We start from the raw sequence: 21941 nt of genomic DNA on the forward strand, positions 1-21941 counted from the left end.
AGCTCTCTGTTGCTCTCTAGTTTCCCTCTTTACCCCCTGATCATTCCAAATGAGACATTATACAATATTTTCTATTTCAATGAATCTGTATCATTTGTAATCAAGACATGTCACGATATTGATTTTCATACCTGGATTGGGCAATAATGGCGCCGGAGGAGATGGCTGCCGTTTTACGGTCCCTTAACCAATTTTGCTATTGTGTGTGTTTTTTTCACGTTATTTGTAACTTATTTCGTACATAATGTTTCTGCCACCGTCTCTTATGACCAAAAAGAGCTTCTAGATATCAGGACAGCGATTACTCACCCCGTACCGAATAATATTTTTTCTTTAACGTGTCGGACGCTAAGGATTTACTTTAGACCTCTGACAATGCCCTCATCCTAGGCATTTGCTGGAGAAAGAGACGGCGATATCGGCGATGTAGGTCTGGGTGCCTTGTAAGGATCCGAAGGCGAGTGGCTAATCTGCCTTTACTATCGGTCCTATTAGCCAACGTACAATCTTTGGACAATAAAATAGACAAACTTCGAGCACGTACAGTATATCCTACCAACGGGACATTAAAAACTGTTATATCTTATGTTTCACCGAGTCGTGGCTGAACGTCGTCATGAATAACATACAGCTGGCAGGTTTTACACGTTTTTTGGTAGGATAGAACAGCTGCCTCCTAAGACAAGGGGTGGTGGTCTGTGTATATTTGTAAACAACAGCTGGTCTCAAGGTTTTGCTCGCCTGAGGCTTTGTATCTCAAGATAAGCCTAGACCACACTATTTCTCAGGAGAGCTTTTATCTATATTCTTCGTAGCTGTCTATTTACCACCACAAACCGATGATTGCACTAGGACCGCATTCAATGAGCTGTGTATGGCCATAAGCTGACAGGAAAATGCTCATCCAGAGCCGACGTGCCTAGTGCCCGGGGACTTTAATGCAGGGAAGCTTAAATCTGTTTTACTTAATTTCTACCAGCATGTTAAATGTGCAACCAGAGGGGAAAAAAACTCTAGACCAAATCAAATCAAATCAAATCAAATTTATTTATATAGCCCTTCGTACATCAGCTGATATCTCAAAGTGCTGTACAGAAACCCAGCCTAAAACCCCAAACAGCAAGCAATGCAGGTGGAGAAGCACGGTGGCTAGGAAAAACTCCCTAGAAAGGTCAATACCTAGGAAGAAACCTAGAGAGGAACCAGGCTATGTGGGGTGGCCAGTCCTCTTCTGGCTGTGCCGGGTGGAGATTATAACAGAACATGGTCAAGATGTTCAATGTTCATAAATGACCAGCATGGTCGAATAATAATAAGGCAGAACAGTTGAAACTAGAGCAGCAGCACAGTCAGGTGGAAGTTGAAACTGGAGCAGCAGCATGGCCAGGTAGACTGGGGACAGCAAGGAGTCATCATGTCAGGTAGTCCTGGGGCATGGTCCTAGGGCTCAGGTCAGTTGAAACTGGAACAGCAGCATGGCCAGGTGGACTGGGGACAGCAAGGAGTCATCATGTCAGGTAGTCCTGGGGCATGGTCCTAGGGCTCAGGTCCTCCGAGAGAGAGAAAGAAAGAGAGAAGGAGAGAATTAGAGAACGCACACTTAGATTCACACAGGACACCGAATAGGACAGGAGAAGTACTCCAGATATAACAAACTGACCCCAGCCCCCCGACACATAAACTACTGCAGCATAAATACTGGAGGCTGAGACAGGAGGGGTCAGGAGACACTGTGGCCCCATCCGAGGACACCCCCGGACAGGGCCAAACAGGAAGGATATAACCCCACCCACTTTGCCAAAGCACAGCCCCCACACCACTAGAGGGATATCTTCAACCACCAACTTACCATCCTGAGACAAGGCTGAGTATAGCCCACAAAGATCTCCGCCACGGCACAACCCAAGGGGGGGGGGGGGGGGGGGGCGCCAACCCAGACAGGATGACCACAACAGTGAATCAACCCACTCAGGTGACGCACCCCCTCCAGGGACGGCATGAGAGAGCCCCAGCAAGCCAGTGACTCAGCCCCTGTAATAGGGTTAGAGGCAGAGAATCCCAGTGGAAAGAGGGGAACCGGCCAGGCAGAGACAGCAAGGGCGGTTCGTTGCTCCAGAGCCTTTCCGTTCACCTTCCCACTCCTGGGCCAGACTACACTCAATCATATGACCCACTGAAGAGATGAGTCTTCAGTAAAGACTTAAAGGTTGAGACCGAGTTTGCGTCTCTGACATGGGTAGGCAGACCGTTCCATAAAAATGGAGCTCTATAGGAGAAAGCCCTGCCTCCAGCTGTTTGCCTAGAAATTCTAGGGACAATTAGGAGGCCTGCGTCTTGTGACCGTAGCGTACGTATAGGTATGTACGGCAGGACCAAATCAGAGAGATAGGTAGGAGCAAGCCCATGTAATGCTTTGTAGGTTAGCAGTAAAACCTTGAAATCAGCCCTTGCTTTGACAAGAAGCCAGTGTAGAGAGGCTAGCACTGGAGTAATATGATAAAAAAATTTGGTTCTAGTCAGGATTCTAGCAGCCGTATTTAGCACTAACTGAAGTTTATTTAGTGCTTTATCCGGGTAGCCGGAAAATAGAGCATTGCAGTAGTCTAACCTAGAAGTGACAAAAGCATGGATTAATTTTTCTGCATCATTTTTGGACAGAAAGTTTCTGATTTTTGCAATGTTACGTAGATGGAAAAAAGCTGTCCTCGAAATGGTCTTGATATGTTCTTCAAAAGAGAGATCAGGGTCCAGAGTAACGCCGAGGTCCTTCACAGTTTTATTTGAGACGACTGTACGACCATTAAGATTAATTGTCAGATTCAACAGAAGATCTCTTTGTTTCTTGGGACCTAGAACAAGCATCTCTGTTTTGTCCGAGTTTAATAGTAGAAAGTTTGCAGCCATCCACTTCCTTATGTCTGAAACACATGCTTCTAGCGAGGGCAATTTTGTGGCTTCACCATGTTTCATTGAAATGTACAGCTGTGTGTCATCCGCATAGCAGTGAAAGTTTACATTATGTTTTCGAATAACATCCCCAAGAGGTAAAATATATAGTGAAAACAATAGTGGTCCTAAAACGGAACCTTGAGGAACACCGAAATTTACAGTTGATTTGTCAGAGGACAAACCATTCACAGAGACAAACTGATATCTTTCCGACAGATAAGATCTAAACCAGGCCAGAACATGTCCGTGTAGACCAATTTGGGTTTCTAATCTCTCCAAAAGAATGTGGTGATCGATGGTATCAAAAGCAGCACTAAGGTCTAGGAGCACGAGGACAGATGCAGAGCCTCGGTCCGATGCCATTAAAATGTCATTTACCACCTTCACAAGTGCCGTCTCAGTGCTATGATGGGGTCTAAAACCAGACTGAAGCATTTCGTATACATTGTTTGTCTTCAGGAAGGCAGTGAGTTGCTGCGCAACAGCCTTCTCTAACATTTTTGAGAGGAATGGAAGATTCGATATAGGCCGATAGTTTTTTATATTTTCTGGGTCAAGGTTTGGCTTTTTCAAGAGAGGCTTTATTACTGCCACTTTTAGTGAGTTTGGTACACATCCAGTGGATAGAGAGCCGTTTATTATGTTCAACATAGGAGGGCCAAGCACAGGAAGCAGCTCTTTTAGTAGTTTAGTTGGAATAGGGTCCAGTATGCAGCTTGAAGGTTTAGAGGCCATGATTATTTTCATCATTGTGTCAAGAGATATAGTACTAAAACACTTGAGCGTCTCTCTTGATCCTAGGTCCTGGCAGAGTTGTGCAGACTCAGGACAACTGAGGTTTGGAGGAATACGCAGGTTTAAAGAGGAGTCCGTAATTTGCTTTCTAATAATCATAATCTTTTCCTCAAAGAAGTTCATGAATTTATCACTGCTAAAGTGAAAGTCATCCTCTCTTGGGGAATGCTGCTTTTTAGTTAGCTTTGCGACAGTATTAAAAAGGAATTTCAGATTGTTCTTATTTTCCTCAATTAAGTTAGAAAAATAGGATGATCGAGCAGCAGTAAGGGCTCTACGGTACTGCACGGTACCGTCCTTCCAAGCTAGTCGGAAGACTTCCAGTTTGGTGTGGCGCCATTTCCGTTCCAATTTTCTGGAAGCTTGCTTCAGAGCTCGGGTATTTTCTGTGTACCAGGGAGCTAGTTTCTTATGAGACATTTTTTTAGTTTTTAGGGGTGCAACTGCATCTAGGGTATTGCGCAAGGTTAGATTGAGATCCTCAGTTAGGTGGTTAACTGATTTTTGTCCTCTGGCGTCCTTGGGTAGGCAGAGGGAGTCTGGAAGGGCATCAAGGAATCTTTGTGTTGTCTGTGAATTTATAGCACGACTTTTGATGTTCCTTGGTTGGGGTCTAAGCAGATTATTTGTTGCAATTGCAAACGTAATAAAATGGTGGTCTGATAGTCCAAGATTATGAGGAAAAACATTAAGATCCACCACATTTATTCCATGACCACCTTTACCACACACGCAGAGACACGTACAAAGCTTTCCCTCGCCCTCCATTTGGCAGATCTGACCATAATTCTATCCTCTTCCTTCCTGCAAAAACTAAAGCAGGAAGGACCAGTGACTCGGTCTATAAAAAATTGGTCAGATGAAGCAGATGCTAAGCTAAAGGACTGTTTTGCTAGCACAGACTGGAATATGTTCTGGAATTCTTCCGATGGCCTTGAGAAGTACACCACATCACTTCACTCCGAAGATTATATAAGCTTATATAAGAGCGGGACTCGGAAGCTTATAACCCGGAAGCTTATAAGAAATCCCGCAATTCCCCCGACGAACCATCAAACAGGCAAAGCATCAATACAGGACTAAGATTGAATACTACACTGGCTCCAACACTTGTCGGATGTAGCAGGGCTTGCAAACTATTACAGACTACAAAGGGAAGCACAGCCATGAGCTGCCCAGTGACACAAGCCTACCAGACGAGCTAAATATTTCTATGCTCGCTTCAGGGCAAGTAACACTGAAACATGCATGAGCGCATCAGCTGTTCTGGACGACTGTGTGATCACGCTCTCCGTAGTCGATGTGATTGAATGATCTTTACATCCTCACTCCTCATCCCCTCTGTCTCCGTCCGACGTTTAAACAGGTCAACATTCAACAGATTACCAGGACGTGTACTCCGAGCATGTGCTGACCAACTGGCAAGTGTCTTCACTGACATTTTCAACCTGTCTGTGACTGAGTCTGTAATACCAACATGTTTCAAGCAGACCACCATAGCCCCTGTTCCCAAGAACATTAAGGCAACCTGCCTAAATGGCTACCAACCCTTAGTACTCACGTCTGTACCATTATCCCAGAAACCCTAGACCCACTCCAATTTGCATACCAATCCAACAGATCCACAGATGATGCAATCTCTATTGCACTCTACACTGCCCTTTCCCACCTGGACAAAAGGATGCCTATGTGAGAATGCTATTCATTGACTACAGCTCAGCGTTCAACACCATAGGCCCCTTAAAGATCATCTAATGACCCTGGGACTAAACACCTCCATCTGCAACTGGATCCTGGACTTTCTGACATGCCGCTTCCAGGTGGTAAGGGTAGATTTTGCCATGCTGATCCTCAACACGGGGGCCCCTCAGGGGTGTGTGCTCTGTCCCCTCCTGTACTCCCTGTTCACTCATGACTGCATGGCCAGGCACGACTGCAACACCATCATTCAGTTTGCCGATGACACAACAGTGGTAGGCCTGATCACCGACAACGATGAGACAGCCTATAGGGAGGAGGTCAAAGACTTGGCCGTGTGGTGACAGGACAACAACCTCTCCCTCAATGTGATCAAGACAAAGGAGATGATTGTGAACTACGGGGTAATGAGAACCGAGCACACCTGCATTAACATCGACGGGGCTGTAGTGGAGCAGGTTGAGAGATCACCAACAAACTATCATGGCCCAAACACCCTAAGACAGTTGGAAGAGGTCACGTCAAAGCCTATTTAGGAGACTGAAAAGATTTGGCATGGGTCCTCAGATCCTCAAAACGTTCTACAGCTGCACCATCGAGAGCATGTTATGGCAACTGCTTGGCCTCCGATTGCGAAGGCACTGCAGAGGGTAGTGCGTACGGCACAGTACATCACTGGGGCCAAGCTTCCTGCCACCCAGGACCTCTATACCAGGCGGTGTCAGAGGAAGGCCCTAGAAATTGTCAAAGACTCCAGCCACCCTGGTCATAGACTGTTTTCTCTGCAACCGCACGGCAAGCAGTACCAGAGCGCCAAGTCTAAGTCCAAGAGGCTTCTAAACAGCTTCTACCCCCAAGCCACAAGACTGCTGAACAGCTGATCAAATGACTACCCAGACTTTTTGCATTGCCCCTCCCCCTTATTTTACGCTGCTACTACTTTCTGTTTATTGTCTATGCATAGTGACTTTAACTCTACCAACATGTACATATTACCTCAATTACCTCAACTAACCGGTGCCCCCGCACATTGACTCTCTACCGGTACCCCTTGTATATTGTTACTTTAATTTTTTTAAATGTACTTATCTATTTTTTACTTAACACTTATTTTTCTTAAAACTGCATTGTTGGTTAAAGGCTTGTAAGTAAGCATTTCACTGTAACACCTGTTGTATTCAGCGCATGTGACAAATACAATTTGATTTGATTGCTCCAGTATTCATTCAGATCAATGTTGGTACATTTATCAAAGCAATGCAACAGATGTGGTTGATTCCCCAAAGGCATGTCCTTCTTCAGTATCTGTGACTAGGAGACTATAACTAGACTATAAATCAACAGGAAGGGCACGTGGATATGCGCTACCTCATTTCTTAAGCCTCTGATACCTGGGGATGGGATCGCAAGTTCACCGCGGTGGTCAATGGGAAGTAAAAATGCTTTCAGCTATGTTTCTCCCCCGAAAGCTGAGTTTATCTCCTCAACAGGGAAGCGAAATGACAAGGTAAACAATTGTCTTTCTGAGAACAGACTTTCTATAGGGGGAGAGTTGCTTTCACATTTCCTGTGCATCACAGGTTATCTCAGGTTAATGTGAAATTTCATAGCGAATAACATGGCAGTGAAAACCAGACGGACCGGCCGACCGGCACAGTGTCGCAGGCCGAGGAGGGAGTGTGATGGGAATAAGTCTTAATCTGCCGCTCTGTTTCTGTCACAGCTCGTTCCAGGTCAAATTATGAGAGCCTGCAAGTGAGTTTGGTTTCATTACAAACAGATGAGTCGATCGCTCATCCTGTTATGGACCTACAAGCCTCCCCGTTGCTGCAGACAGGTACACATTTAAGGTTGAACGATGGCAGAAATTGGACTCAGTAACTAGGGCATTGGAACTACAATATCACTTAACAACCTCGACACTGAATTTGGCCATAGACACAACTCAATTGAAGTGATCTGGTGCATTGCCCCATTTCCTTCTGTCTGTCATTATTATGGAAACAATTAAACATATGCTTTCAAACAACTAGCCATGAAAAATCAAACTAAGCCCATATAAAACATAACTCATTTCATTTGGTATGGTTGTCAGCTTGTGGTTGTGTCCCCACTAAAGAAAAACCATTGCACAAAGATTCACCTCTATGCATTGCCAGATATGACTTGTGTTTATAATGCCTGTATGGCTGATTGAAAGAGGCAGTAGAAAAGCTGTCACAGAGAATAAAATAAACTTGAAGAGAGAGAAAAGGAAGGACCCCTGATGGGTCGCCTGATTTTAAAAAGGGGTCGCGAGAGAAGCTCTTAAATACATTTTAAAAAATGTGCTTGGTTTATAGAACCGGGGTTAGGTCATTAACCTCCGGCAGCCACTAGATCCAGTTGTAAAAACAGAGGTCTCTGTTTTCTTCCTACAAATGTCGCTCTATCTTTTTAACGTTTTAAGCTACAAAATATTATGACCCCCTCACTGAAAGATAAGACTCTCAAGAGCATGTATGTCTTCTGTTTCCCTCTACAATACCCACAAGCCTCATTAGAACAGAGTGGACAAGACCAGGCACTAAATCAGACTGGGGGAATAAGAACATCATCGATGATGAAGTTCTTTTCTACACAGAAGATCATACAACATTATTGCCTGATGATCTTCTAAACTTCCCAATACCTTCCTGATGCATTTCAGCCACTTCAAACCATACTTACTTCAGATTGAAATACTGTCAACACTACTGTCAGACTGATTTGTAATAGACTGTTATAGCCCCAATTAAAACATTGGCCTTTGATTACATCACTTTTATACATGGTCGGGTCACGCATTTTTTAAAATCAAAATGGGGTCGCCGGGCCAAAAAAGTTTGGAACCCCTGATTTATAGTATGACCTATTTAGACAACAGCTTCAGATTCTAATTTAACGCTATAATATAATGTGATATATCGGATCATTTAATGGTATAATTTACCATGTATTAACACCCTGACAGTCTATCCTCTCCATATCATTGTCAACTTCACTCCAGTCAAACACACACACACACACACACACACACACACACACACACACACACACACACACACACACACACACACACACACACACACACACACACACACACACACACACACACACACACACACACACACACACACACATACACAGGACTCTGGTGCATTGAGACGTCATTGGTAGCACTGACTGACTGCACAATCCCCACAAGCTTCAATCGGTAGAGAGGACAGAACGCAGCCATGCTGAGTTCCATCTGGTGCACACACGCAGCCACACACATACACACATTCCCTCCCGGACAACCCCACTGTCACTAGGCACACAACCCTGACTCAGTGCGCACGGCGCTTTTATGTGTCACTACACCTGAACTCATGATTTTCAACGTCAGCACTTCAAATGCCAGAATGCACAGAGCCAGGATGCCCTGTTAACTCACCAGATAAGCTAACCTGGTCTCAGGGCAATTTGTTGGATTTTATACATATATTGTTCCCTCCATTTTGAATGATATATTATGTTACGTTAGTCGTGCAATAGCATACTGGTCAGACTCAGTAGGCGAGCACACCATCCACCGATTCCAAGCATATTACTCGCCAATGTCCAATCTCTAGATAACAATGTGAATGAAATTAGGGCACGAGTTGCCTTCCCGAGAGACATCAGAGAATGTAACATCTATTTTTCATGGAAACATGGCATGCTTGGGATATATTGTCAGAGTCGGTACAGCCACCTGGTTTCTTCACGCATTTCGCTGACAGAAACAAACATCTCTCTGGTTAAAAGAAGGGTGGAGGTGTATGCCTTATGATTAATGACTCATGGTGTAATCACAACAACATAGAGGAACTCAAGCCCTTTTGTTCACTCGACCCGGAATTCCTTACAATCAAATGCCGACCGCATTATCTTCCAAGAGAATTCTCTTCGATTATAGTCACAGCCGTGTATATCCCCCCCCCCCCCAAGCCGATCCCTCGTCGGCCCTGAAAGAACTTCACGGGACTCTATGTAACCTGGAAACCATACATCCTGAGGCTGCATTTATTATAGCTGGGGATTTTAACAAAGCTAACCTAAGAACCATACTTCCTAAATTCTATCAGCATATCTAATGCGCGATAAGAGCTGGTAGCTTTCTGGATCAATGCTACTCAAACTTCCGCAATGCATATAAAGCCCTCCCCCGGCCTGCATTCCGCAAATCTGACCATGACTCCATTTTGTTGCTCCCAGCCTATAGACAGAAACTAAAACAGGAAACGGCCGCGTCAATACAACGCTGGTCTCACCAATCAGATTCCACACTTCAAGATTGCTTCGATCACATGGACGCGTGGATATGTTCCGGATAGCCTCAGACAATAACATTGACGTATACGCTGACTCGGTGAGCGAGTTTATTAGCAAGTGCATCGGAAATGTCTTTCCCCAGAAATCGTGGATTGATGGCAGCATTCGCGCAAAACTGAAAGCGCGAACCACCACTTTTGATCATGGCAACATGACCGGAAACACGACCGAATATAAACTGTGCAGCTGTTCCCTCCGCAAGGCAATCAAACAAGCAAAGCGTCAGTATAGAGACAATGTAGAGTCACTGACGATGCAATCGCCATCACACTGCCCTATCCCATCTGGACAAGAAGAATACCTATGTAAGAATGCTGATCATTGACTACTTCTCAACATTTAACAACATAGTGCCCTCCGAACTCGTCATTATGCACTGGGTCTCGATAACGCCCTCTGTAACTGGGTCTTGGATTTTCTGACGGGCCGCCCTCAGGTGGTGAAGGTAGGAAACAACATCTCCACCCCGCTGATCCTCAACACTGGGTCCCAACGATTATGCTTTCACAGCCCTCTCCTGTACTCCCTGTTCACCCATGACTGTGTGGCCATGCACGCTTCCAAATCAATCATCAAGTTTGCAGACTAAACTATAGTGGTAGGCCTGATTACCAACAACGACGAGACGGCCTAAAGGGAGGAGGTGAGGGCCCTCGGAGTGTGGTGTCAGGAAAATAATCTCTCACTCAACGTCAACAAAACTAAGGAGATGATTGTGGACTTCAGGAAACAGCCGAGGGAGCAGCCCCCTATCCACATCGACGGGACAGTAGTGGAGAAGGTGGAAAGTTTTAAGTTCATTGGCGTACACATCACAGACAAACTGTAATGGTCCTCTCACACAGACAGTGATGTGAAGAAGGCGCAGGAGGCTGAAGAAATTTGGGTTGGCATCTAAAACACTCCTAAACTTTTACAGACGCACAATCGAGAGCATCCTGTCACGCTGTATCACCGCCTGGCATGGCAATTGTACCACGGTCTGCACAACCCATCACCAGTGGCAAACTACCTGCCCTTCAGGACACCTACAGTACCCGATGTCACAGGAAGGTCAAAAAGATCATCAAGTAGAGTATTATACGTATGTCTCTGAGACCAGGCTGCTTGTTGCGTTGTAACAACAAAGGAGAATTTACAGGGTGAATTTTCATTGGTGGTTAGGAGAACTAACAACAAAGGTTAGGATCAAATCAGAGTGCTTTTGGTGAAAAGCCGAATTTCTTCAGCCTCCTGAATTTATTTATGAATTTATGAATTGATGATTTACATTAAATGTTAGGAGAACTAAAACAACAAAGTTTGGCATAACAGAATTGATGAAAAGTTAGAATAAGGGTTAGGGGTAGAGTTAGCTATAATGTTACAGTTGTCTCTGGCGCGACTCGAACACGTAACCTTTGGATTGCTAGGGAGTCGTGGTATATGCACATCCATCCTCCCCGACCAACATCACTGCTTTTGCTTCTGTCTAAAGTATCTAGACCATTAGTACATATTATATGTCTTGGAGGTGCAGATAAATATGCGTAGTATGCTTCGTATGGCTCTGAGGCCAGGCTGAATGAGCATAATGTGTAGATTGCAGAGTACATGTTATTAAAGGAATATTGTTCTTTGCGAGAGCAAGAGAGAGTGAACATGAAGAAGCCCATTAGAGGGAAAGTATTTAGTAGTCAATTTAAGTTTGGATCAATTTGTTGTGATGCAGTTCTGCCTACACCGCCTCATAAACATTTAATTTCAACTAAACATGAGAAATTTTCAAAAATGTAAACATCTCATTATGGCTAGTACCCTCATTATCACCAGATTACACCAGAAAACACAGCACTGTTGAGCCTAACAAGCATGGGAAGCGTAAAGAGGTTTGCAGTTGAAATATAATTAGGATGCTGGTGGGGGATGGTTTACAAGATGATCATGTGTACCAGTGGTTGCCATAGGAATCAGTTTCAGTGTGACCCGCTTTACCTCTAGATGCCTGGAAAGTATTACGCTACTGTGAAACCCCTAGGTAAATGCAATGGGAGGAGTCCAACCGGCTATGATAATGAACAGCATCTATAATGAAAGTGCTCCTGTCTGGTGCCTGTTTGTGTGCTTGTGTACAGCAGCAACCATGACTGTGGTTGTGTGCTATTCATTTCATTAACTGGGTCATTTAAAACGGCAACATGAAATCGGATTCCAATCACTAGAATCACTGCTCCACAGTTCCAGTTACTATGATGTTGGTGTGAGGCCTAATCAGTGGGAGCAATTGAGCTCCTGGTCTGTAGAGAGAGCGTGGGGAGGAGAGGGAGGGAGTTAGAGAGGAGGGATAGGGAGAGACAGAGAGAGAGAGAGCAAGAGAGAATGAGGGACACTGGAGAGAGTGAGGCAGACTGGAGAGAGAGAGAGAGAGAGAGAGACTGATGGCTGTGGAGACTGGAGGGAGAGAGAATCCACTGCATTATTATTAACAACAGATTCGTACATTTACTCAGTGAAAATGTACTTAGCAAATTACCGTAGAACAGACCAAGTATTCACCCAGCACACCCTAATTGACAAACAATCAAACCAAAACAAAGGCAAAGTCTTCTCACACTTTGTTGATTTAAAAAAAGCTTTTGACTCAATTTGGTATGAGGGTCTGCTATACAAATTGGGAAAAAAGTGGTGTTGGAGTAAAAACAAACAACATTATAGAATCCATGTACACAGACAAGTGTGCGGTTAAAATTGGCAAAAAACACAAACATTTCTTTCCACAGGGCTGTGTGGTAGGACAGGGATGCAGCTTGAGCCCACCCTCATCAACATATGCAGTGCATTCGGAAAGTATTCAGACCCCTTGACTTTTTCCACATTTTGTTACATTACAGCCTTATTCTAAAATGGATCAAATAATTTGTTCAATTGATTGGACATAATTTGGAAAGGCACACACCTGTCTATATAAGGTCCCACAGTTGACAGTGCATGTCAGAGCAAAAACCAAGCCATGAGGTTGAAGGAATTGTCCGTAGAGCTGCGAGACAGGATTGTGTCGAGGCACGGATCTGGGGAAGGGTACCAAAAAATGTCTGCAGCATTTAAGGGCCCCAAGAATACAGTGCCTCCGATATTCTTAAATGGAAGAAGTTTGGAACCACCAAGACTCTTCTAGAGCTGGCCACCTGACCAAACTGAGGGGCTGGAGTCAGGGAGGTGACCAACAACCCAATGGTCACTTTGATAGAGGTCCAGAGTCCCTCTGTGTAGATGGGAAAATCTTCCAGAAGGACAACCATCTCTGCAGCACTCCACCAAACAGGCCTTTATGGTAGAGTGGCCAGACAGAAGCCATTCCTCAGTAAAAAGCACTTGACAGTGCACTTGGAGTTTGCCAAAACGCATCTAAAGGACTCTCAGACCATGAAAAACAAGATTGTCTGGTTTTATGAAACCAAGATTGAACTCTTTGGCCTGAATGCCAAGCGTCACGTCCAGAGGAAACCAGGCACCATCCCTACGGTGAAGCATGGTGGTGGCAGCGTCATGTTGTGGGGATGTTTTTCAGTGGCAGGGACTGGGAGACTAGTCAAGATTGAGGGAAAGATTAATGGAGTACAGAGAGATCCTTGATGAAAACCTGCTCCAGGGCGCTCATGACCTCAGACTGGGGCGTAGGTTCACCTTCCAACAGGACAACGACCCTATGCTCACAGCCTAAGACATCACCTACCCGATCAACAGCCCTCCACCCCCCACAGCAACTCGCCCAAGCCTCCCCCATTTCTCCTTCACCCAAATCCAGATAGTTGATGTTCTGAAAGAGCTGCAAAATCTGGACCCCTACAAATCAGCCTCGCTAAACAATCTGGACCCTCTCTTTCTAAAATTATCTGGTTGCAACCCCTATTACTATCCTGTTCAATCTCTCTTTCGTATCGTCTGAGATTCCCAAAGATTGGAAAGCTGCCGCGGTCATCCCCCTCTTCAAAGGTGGAGACACTCTAGACCAAAACTGCTACACACCTATATCTATCATATCCTGCCTTTCTAAGGTCTTTGAAAGCCAAGTTAACAAACAGATTACCGACCTTTTCGAATCCCACCGTACCATCTCCGCTATGCAATCTGTTTTCAGAGCTGTTCATGGGTGCACCTCAGCCACACAGTAACTTCCATCGACGTTACTGTGCAGCCATATTCATAGACCTGGGCAAGGCTTTCAACTCTGTCAATCACCACATTCTTATTGGCAGACTCAACAGCCTTGGTTTCTCAAATGATTGCCTCGTCTGGTTCACCAACTACTTCTCTGATAGAGTTCAGTGTGTCAAATCGGAGGGCCTGTTGTCCGACCTCTGGTAGTCTCTATGGGGGTGCCACAGGGTTCAATTCTCGGGCCGACTCTTCTCTGTATACATCAATGACGTCGCTCTTGCTGCGGGTGATTCTCTGATCCACCTCTACGCAGACGACACCATTCTGTATACCTCTGGCCCTTCTTTGGACACTGTGTTAAATTACCTCCAGACGAGATTCAATGCCATACAACTCTCCTTCCATGGCCTCCAACTGCTCTTAAATGCAAGTAAAACTAAATGCATGCTCTTCAACCGATCGCTGCCTGCACCTGCCCGCCCGTCCAGCATCACTACTCTGGATGGTTCTGACTTAGAATATGTGGACAATTACAAATACCTAGGTGTCTGGTTAGACTGTACACTCTCCTTCCAGACTCACATTAAGCATCTCTAATCCAAAATTAAATCTAGAATCGTCTTCCTATTTCGCAACAATTATCCTTCACTCATGCTGCCAAACATACCCTTGTAAAACTGACCATCCTACCAATCCTCGACTTCGGCGACGTAATTTACAAAATAGATTCCAGCACAGTGCCATCTGTTTTGTCACCAAAGCCCCATATACAACCCACCACTGTGACCTGTACGCTCTCGTTGGCTGGCCCTCGCTTCAAACTCGTCGCCAAATCCACTGGCTCCAGGTCATCTACAAGTCTCTGCTAGGTCAAGCACCGCCTTATCTCAGCTCACTGGTCACCATAGCAGCACCCACCCGTAGCACACGCTCTAGCAGGTATATCTCACTGGTCACCCCCAAAGCCAATTCTTCCTTTGTCCGCCTTTCCTTCCAGTTCTCTGTTGCCAATGACTGGAATGAACTGCAAAAACCCTGAGGCTGGAGACTCATATCTCCCTCACTAGCTTTAAGCACCAGCTTTCAGAGCAGCTCACAGATCACTGCACCTGTAAATAGCCCACCCAACTACCTCATCCCCATACTGTATTTATTAATTAATCTTGCTCCTTTGCACCCCAGTATCTCTACTCACACATTCATCTTCTGCACATCTACCATTCCAGTGTTTAATTGCTATATTGTAATTACTTCGCCACCATGGCCTATTTATTGCCTTGCCTCCCTTATCCTACCTCATTTGCACATACTGTATATAGACTTTTTCTACTGTATTATTGACTGTATGTTTGTTTATTCCATGTGTAACTCTGTGTTGTTGTATGTGTCGAACTGCTTTGCTTTATCTTGGCCAGGTCGCAGTTGCAAATGAGAACTTGTTCTCAACTAGCCAACCTGGTTAAATAAAGGTGAAATAAAAAAAAAGAATAATAAATAAATAAATCAACATCGCAGGAGTGGCTTCGGGACAAGTCTCTGAATGTCCTTGAGTGGCCCAGCCAGAGCCTTGATTTGAACTCAATCAAACATCTCTGGAGAGACCTGAAAATAGCTGTACAGCGAAGCTTCCCATCCAACCTGACAGAACTTGAGAGGATCTTCAAAGAAGAATGAGAGAAACTCCCCAAATACTGGTGTGCCAAGCTTGTAGCGTCATACTCGAGAAGACTCGAGGCTGTAATCACTGCCAAAGATGTTTCAACAATGTACAGAGTAAAGGGTCTGAATCGATATTTCAGTATTTATTTCTTTATACATTTGCAAAAATTCCTAAAAACCTGTTTTTACTTTGTCATTATGGGGTATTGTGTGTTGATTGATGAGAAGAAAAAAATGGAATCCATTTTAGAATAAGGCTACAACGTAACAAAATGTGGAAAAAATCTATGGTTCTGAATACTTTTCAAATGCACTTTATATGAACGAATTGGCGAGGGCACTGGAACAGTCTGCAGCACCCGGCCTCACCCTACTAGAGTCTGAAGTCAAATGTCTCCTGTTTACTGTTTACTGCACTTCCTAACCTCCTGCCAAACGTATGACCATGTTATATTGGGTGAAATACTGCAGTGTGCCATCCCAGCAGCAAGATCTGTGACCTGTTTCCACAAGAAAAGGGTATCCAGTGAATAACAAACACCATTGTAAATACAACCCATATTTATGTTTATTTATTTTCCTTTTTGTACATTAACTATTTCCACAATGTTTCAACACTGTAACAGAGAGACAGAGAAAGTGAGAGACAGAGAGAGAGACAGAGAGAGAGACAGAGAGAGAGACAGAGAGAGAGACAGAGAGAGAAAGACAGAGAGAGAGAGTGAGAGAGAGAGAGAGCGAGGAAGAGAGAGAGAGAGAGAGAGAGAGAGAGAGAGAGAGAGAGAGAGAGAGAGGGGAAGAGAGAGAGAGAGAGAGAGAGAGAGAGAGAGAGAGAGAGAGAGAGAGAGAGAGAGAGGAAGAGAGAGAGAGAGAGAGAGAGAGAGAGAGAGAGAGAGAGAGAGAGAGAGAGACTGTGTTGGCTGTGGAGACTGGTAGAAAGAGAGAGAGAGGGACTGTTGGCTGTGGAGACTGGAGACAGAGGGAGCAAGAGAGTGAGAGAAAGAGAGAGAGAGGGACTGTTGGCTGTGGAGACTGGAGACAGAGAGAGGAAGAGAGAGAGAGAGAGAGAGAGAGAGAGAGAGAGAGAGAGAGAGAGAGAGAGAGAGAGAGAGTGAGAGAAAGAGAGAGAGAGGGACTGTTGGCTGTGGAGGTTTGAGACAGAGAGAGGAAGAGAGAGAGAGAGTGAGAAAGAGAGAGAGGGGGACTGTTGGCTGTGGAGACTGGAAACAGAGAGAAAGAGCGAGAGAGAGGGAGAGAGAGCGAGAGAAAGAGAGAGAGAGGGACTGTTGGCTGTGGAGACTGGAGACAGAGAGAGCAAGAGAGTGAGAGAAAGAGAGAGAGAGGGACTGTTGGCTGTGGAGACTGGAAAGAGAGAAAGAGACACCAAATAATGCATGCAGAGCCGAATTAGGATGATTCCCGATAATGATCAAAATCCAGAAAAGAGCAATTAAATTCTACAACCAAGTAAAAGGAAGCGATTCTCAAGCCATGAGAAAACAAAAAGATAATAACTTTACACATTGTAATGAATCAACAAAAAAATAGCAAACTAGAATGTTATTTTGCAGTAAACCGAGAATACACTGTAGCAGAATACCTGACCACTGTAACTGACCCAAAATTGAATTAAGAAAAGCTTTGACTATGTACAGACTCATTGAGCATGGCCTTGCTATCGAGAGAGGCTCTGTCATAGGCAGACCTGGCTCTCAAGAGAAGATAGGCTACAGTATGTGCCCACTGCCCACAAAATGAGGTGGAAACTGAGCTGCACTTTCTAACCTCCTGCCAAATGTGTGATCATGTTAGAGACACATATTTCCCTCAGATTACACAGACCCACAAAGAATTTGAAAAAAAAATCCAATCTTGATGGAGTCCTATATCTTTTGGGTGAAACAACACAAACACTACAGTGTGCCATCACAGCAGCAAGATTTGTGACATGTTGTGATGAGAAAAGGGCAACCAGTGGAGCACAAACACCATTATAAATACAACCTATATTTATCTGTTTATTTATTTTTCCTTTCGTATTTCAACTATTGTTACAACACTGTACATAGCCAATAATATAACCTTTGAAATGTCTATATTATTATTTTACTTTTGTGAGTGTAATGTATACTCTTAATTTCTGAAATGGGAGAGAGAGAGGGAGAGGGAGAGAGAGAGAGAGAGAGAGAGAGAGAGAGAGAGAGAGAGAGAGAGAGAGAGAGAGAGAGAGAGAGAGAGAGAGAGAGGGAGAGAGAGAGAGAGAGAGAGAGAGAGAGGGAGAGGGAGAGAGAGAGAGAGAGAGAGAGAGAGGGAGAGAGAGAGAGAGAGAGAGAGAGAGAGAGAGAGAGAGAGAGAGGGAGAGAGAGAGAGAGAGAGAGAGGGAGAGAGAGAGAGAGAGAGAGAGAGAGAGAGAGAGAGAGGGAGAGGGAGAGAGAGAGAGAGAGAGAGAGAGAGAGATATGTTTATTTATTTTCCCTTTTGTACTTTAACTATTTGCACATAATGAAGTATCTTTATTCTTTTGGAACTGTTGTGAGTGTAATGCTTTCTGTTCATTTTTATTGTTTATTTCCCTTTTGATTATTATCTACTTCACTTGCTTTGGCAATGTTTACATATGTTTCCCATGCCAATAAAGCCATTGAATTGAATTGAGACACAGAGAGAGAGACAGAGAGAGTGAGCTAGCCAGGACAGCGCTGCTTCTTCCATTTACAGCCAGGCTGCAGCTTTCCCTTGCCACAACCCTCACAAGAAAGATATGTGTTCCTATTTCCCCTACTTTGCTTTGTCAGAAAATGGTTTGGGACCGTGTTACGCTTCTGGGGACAACAATATAAAACAACATTCATTCACTGAGCATACAGTACCTACACAACTCTTCATACATTTTGCATTTCAACATATTCTGTCTCATACAATTAATGTTTAGAACATCCAAACAAAACTTGGTTTATTCAAATGAAAGAAGGCAGCTCACTTTGACCTTTTCACTCTCCAAATCCTGAATTGTGTTCCATAATAATAATAATAATTCCATAATTCTAAAACAGTCTGATTTGTTTCATTACAGGTGCAAGCAGTTGACCTACCCAGAGGACCTCCCTCAGATCTCAGTGGTGTTCATCTTTGTGAACGAGGCCTTGTCGGTCATCTTGCGGTCCGTCCACAGCGTGGTCAACCACACCCCTGCACACCTTCTCAAGGAGATCATCCTGGTGGACGACAACAGCGACAGTGGTAAGACTTCTAGTCTCGATGCTTCTTCAGTATAACCATCTAACTGTTCATTCCTTGTGGCTGTACTCAATCAATCAATCAATTGAATTTATATAGCCCTTTTATCATCAGCATTTGTCACAGTGCTGCTACTGTCTGCTGACCTAGATCTTAAAGAGCAAGCAAAACCAGAAGATTCTACTAGATTGTTTCCAACATTTCATTAGAAGAACCACAATCCCTGTGTTACTGCATTTTGTTTTGGATTATTCCTCCACAAACATTACTTCTCCAATTCATGTTTGTCTCTTTAAAAGTGGAGGGTGGTGTCACAAACAAAGAATTGCATCTGTTTGTGTGTGGGAAAAGTGCCAGCGGTGTCAATTCCCTTATAAAACAAACTAGTCAAGGTTTCTTAACAATAAATACATGTCCAATTTAAGTGGGATTCTGTCTGTCTGTCTGTCTGTCTGTCTGTCTGTCTGTCTGTCTGCCTGCCTGCCTGCCTGCCTGCCTGCCTGCCTGCCTGCCTGCCTGCCTGCCTGCCTGCCTGCCTGCCTGCCTGCCTGCCTGCCTGCCTGCCTGCCTGCCTGCCTGCCTGCCTGCCTGCCTGCCTGCCTGCCTGCCTGCCTGCCTGCCTGCCTGCCTGCCTGCCTGCCTGCCTGCCTGCCTGCCTGCCTGCCTGCCTGCCTGCCTGCCTGCCTGCCTGCCTGTCTGTCTGTCTGTCTGTCTGTCTGTGTGTTCAGAGAAGAGAGGAGAATGAACGAGGGAAAAGTATAGAGCGGGTGAGAGAGGGATGAAGAACCCTCGGGGGTGTGCTATTGAACACTGTTAGTGAGTTTAAAAATAACCAGAAAAAAATCTCCATTGTGATTTGGTCTGCGTGAGGCTTTGGTTGCTTCCACACACCTGCACGCCCCATGGCAGCCAGCCCCGCACAGCCCCGACTCCCAGAAGCCTGCCTGTTTCAGTGGACAGAGACAATGAACTAGATTCCAACCGACACTTGGCCCTCCATCACTTGGCATGGAGATGGGCTTAGTCCCAGCATCCCCCAGGCTGGCGCAGAGAGGAGGCGCATAAATAACATCTTGATAGAGGACCAAGAGTCAACATTGGCACATGCCTAGTGTCCCCATAGAGGCAATAGGCAACCATTTAAACCAAACGAGGTAGGTACAAATGGCAGCCACTGCGTCAAAATACCAACCCACTTACTCCCCCCTCTCTGAATACCCCATTGTTTAATGGTTGTGATTGGTGAAGGTTATGTGTGTGTGCACATGTAGAAGCTGTTCTCTCCAGTGACATTAGAATATTAACATGCAGGCTTGGCTACTTGAGGCACAGCACAGTGGCATAATGAGTCACACACAGGGAACATGTTTTTCTTGTCTCTCTGACACATATCCTTTAGCTGGGACATTCATTGGTTGCTGAGAGGTTTCTTTTCAGGGTTGCTCCTTAGCCATAGCTGAGCTAAATGCATGTTCTACCTGATCAGGGTTTAGTCTAGCTGTGTATACCATACAGCAACAGTCCCAACCATTCATTCATTGTTCCAGCTCACATAGTATTAGAAGTAAACGGTTTAATGAGCCTGTTGGAATTCAAATCTATAGGAAAGAAAGGGGATACCTAGTCAGTTGCATAACTGAATGCATTCAACCAAAATGTGTCTTCTGCATTTAACCCAACCCCTCTGAATCAGAGAGGTGCAGGGGGCTTCATTAATCAACATCATTGACACTTGGGGAGCAGTTCATGTTGTGTGTTAACTGCCTTGCTCAAGGGCAGAATGGCAGATTTTTCCACCTTGCCAGCTCGGAGATTCAAACCAGTGACCTTTCGGTTACTGGTCCATCACTCTTAACCGCTAGGCTACCTGCCTAACACTAGGCATGTTCTCACTACCTTAACATTACCACCCTGAAATCCTATGGCTACCTGTACGGTACAATATGTGTGGATTTCATGCTTCAAATATTAGATTTTTTATTTCACCTTTATTTAACCAGGTAAGCTAGTTGAGAACAAGTTCTCATTTACAACTGCAACCTGGCCAAGATAAAGCAAAGCAGTGCGAGACAAACAAAACACAGTGTTACACATGGAATAAACAAGCGTACAGTCAATAACACAATAGAATTTTAAAAAGTCAATATACAGTGTGTGCAAATGGCGTGAGGAGGTAGGCAATAAATAGGCCATAGTAGCGAAGTAATTACAATTTTGCAGATTAACACTGGAGTGATAAATGAGCAGATGATGATGTTCAAGTAGAGATACTGGTGTGCAAAAGAGCAGAAAAGTAAATAAAAAACAATATGGGGATGAGGTAGGTAGATTGGGTGGGCTATTTACAGATGGACTATGTAAAGCTGCAGCGATCAGTTAGCTGCTCAGATAGCTGATGTTTAAAGTTAGTGAGGGAAAAAGTCTCCAGCTTCAGTGATTTTTGCAATTCATTCCAGTCACTGGCAGCAGAGAACTGGAAGGAAAGGTGGCTTTGGAGATGACCAGTGAGATATACCTGCTGGAGCGCGTGCTACGGGTGGTTGTTGTTATCGTGACCAGTGAGCTGAGATAAGGCGGAGCTTTACCTAGCATAGACTTATAGATGACCTGGAGCCAGTGGGTCTGGCAACGAATATGTAGCGAGGGCCAGCCAACGAGAACATACAGGTCAGTGGTGGGTGGTATAAGGGGCTTTGGTAAAGAAACGGATGGCACTGTGATAGACTGCATCCAGTTTGCTGAGTAGAGTATTAGAATCTATTTTGTAGATGACATCGACAAAGTTGAGGATCGGTAGGATAGTCAGTTTTACTAGGATAAGTTTGGCGGCGTGAGTGAAGGATGCTTTATTGCGAAATAGAAAGCAGATTCTAGATTTAATTTTGGTTGGAGATGTTTAATATAAGACTGGAAGGAGAGTTTACAGTCTAGCCAGACACCTAGGTATTTGTAGTTGTCCACATATTCTAGGTCAGAACCGTCCAGGGTAGTGATGCTAGTCGGGCAGGCAGGCGGGTGCGGGCAGCGAACGGTTGAAAAGTATGCATTTGGTTTTACTAGCGTTTAAGAGCAGTTGGAGGCCATGGAAG

The 21941-nt window shown here is 44.7% G+C and overlaps 1 protein-coding gene across 1 annotated transcript in view; it reads left to right on the forward strand.

The window, feature by feature from the left end:
- The window catches only part of LOC109895137 (polypeptide N-acetylgalactosaminyltransferase 9-like), a 130930-nt gene that overhangs the window by 20789 nt on the left and 88200 nt on the right, over positions 1-21941 (forward strand). Inside the window, exon 3 of the mRNA XM_020488796.2 lies at positions 18689-18855. Within this exon, the coding sequence (XP_020344385.1) occupies positions 18689-18855 (167 nt within the window). The remainder of the gene's footprint in view (positions 1-18688; positions 18856-21941) is intronic.

This window comes from Oncorhynchus kisutch, linkage group LG8 (assembly GCF_002021735.2).
Source record: "Oncorhynchus kisutch isolate 150728-3 linkage group LG8, Okis_V2, whole genome shotgun sequence".
NCBI lineage: Eukaryota > Metazoa > Chordata > Actinopteri > Salmoniformes > Salmonidae > Oncorhynchus > Oncorhynchus kisutch.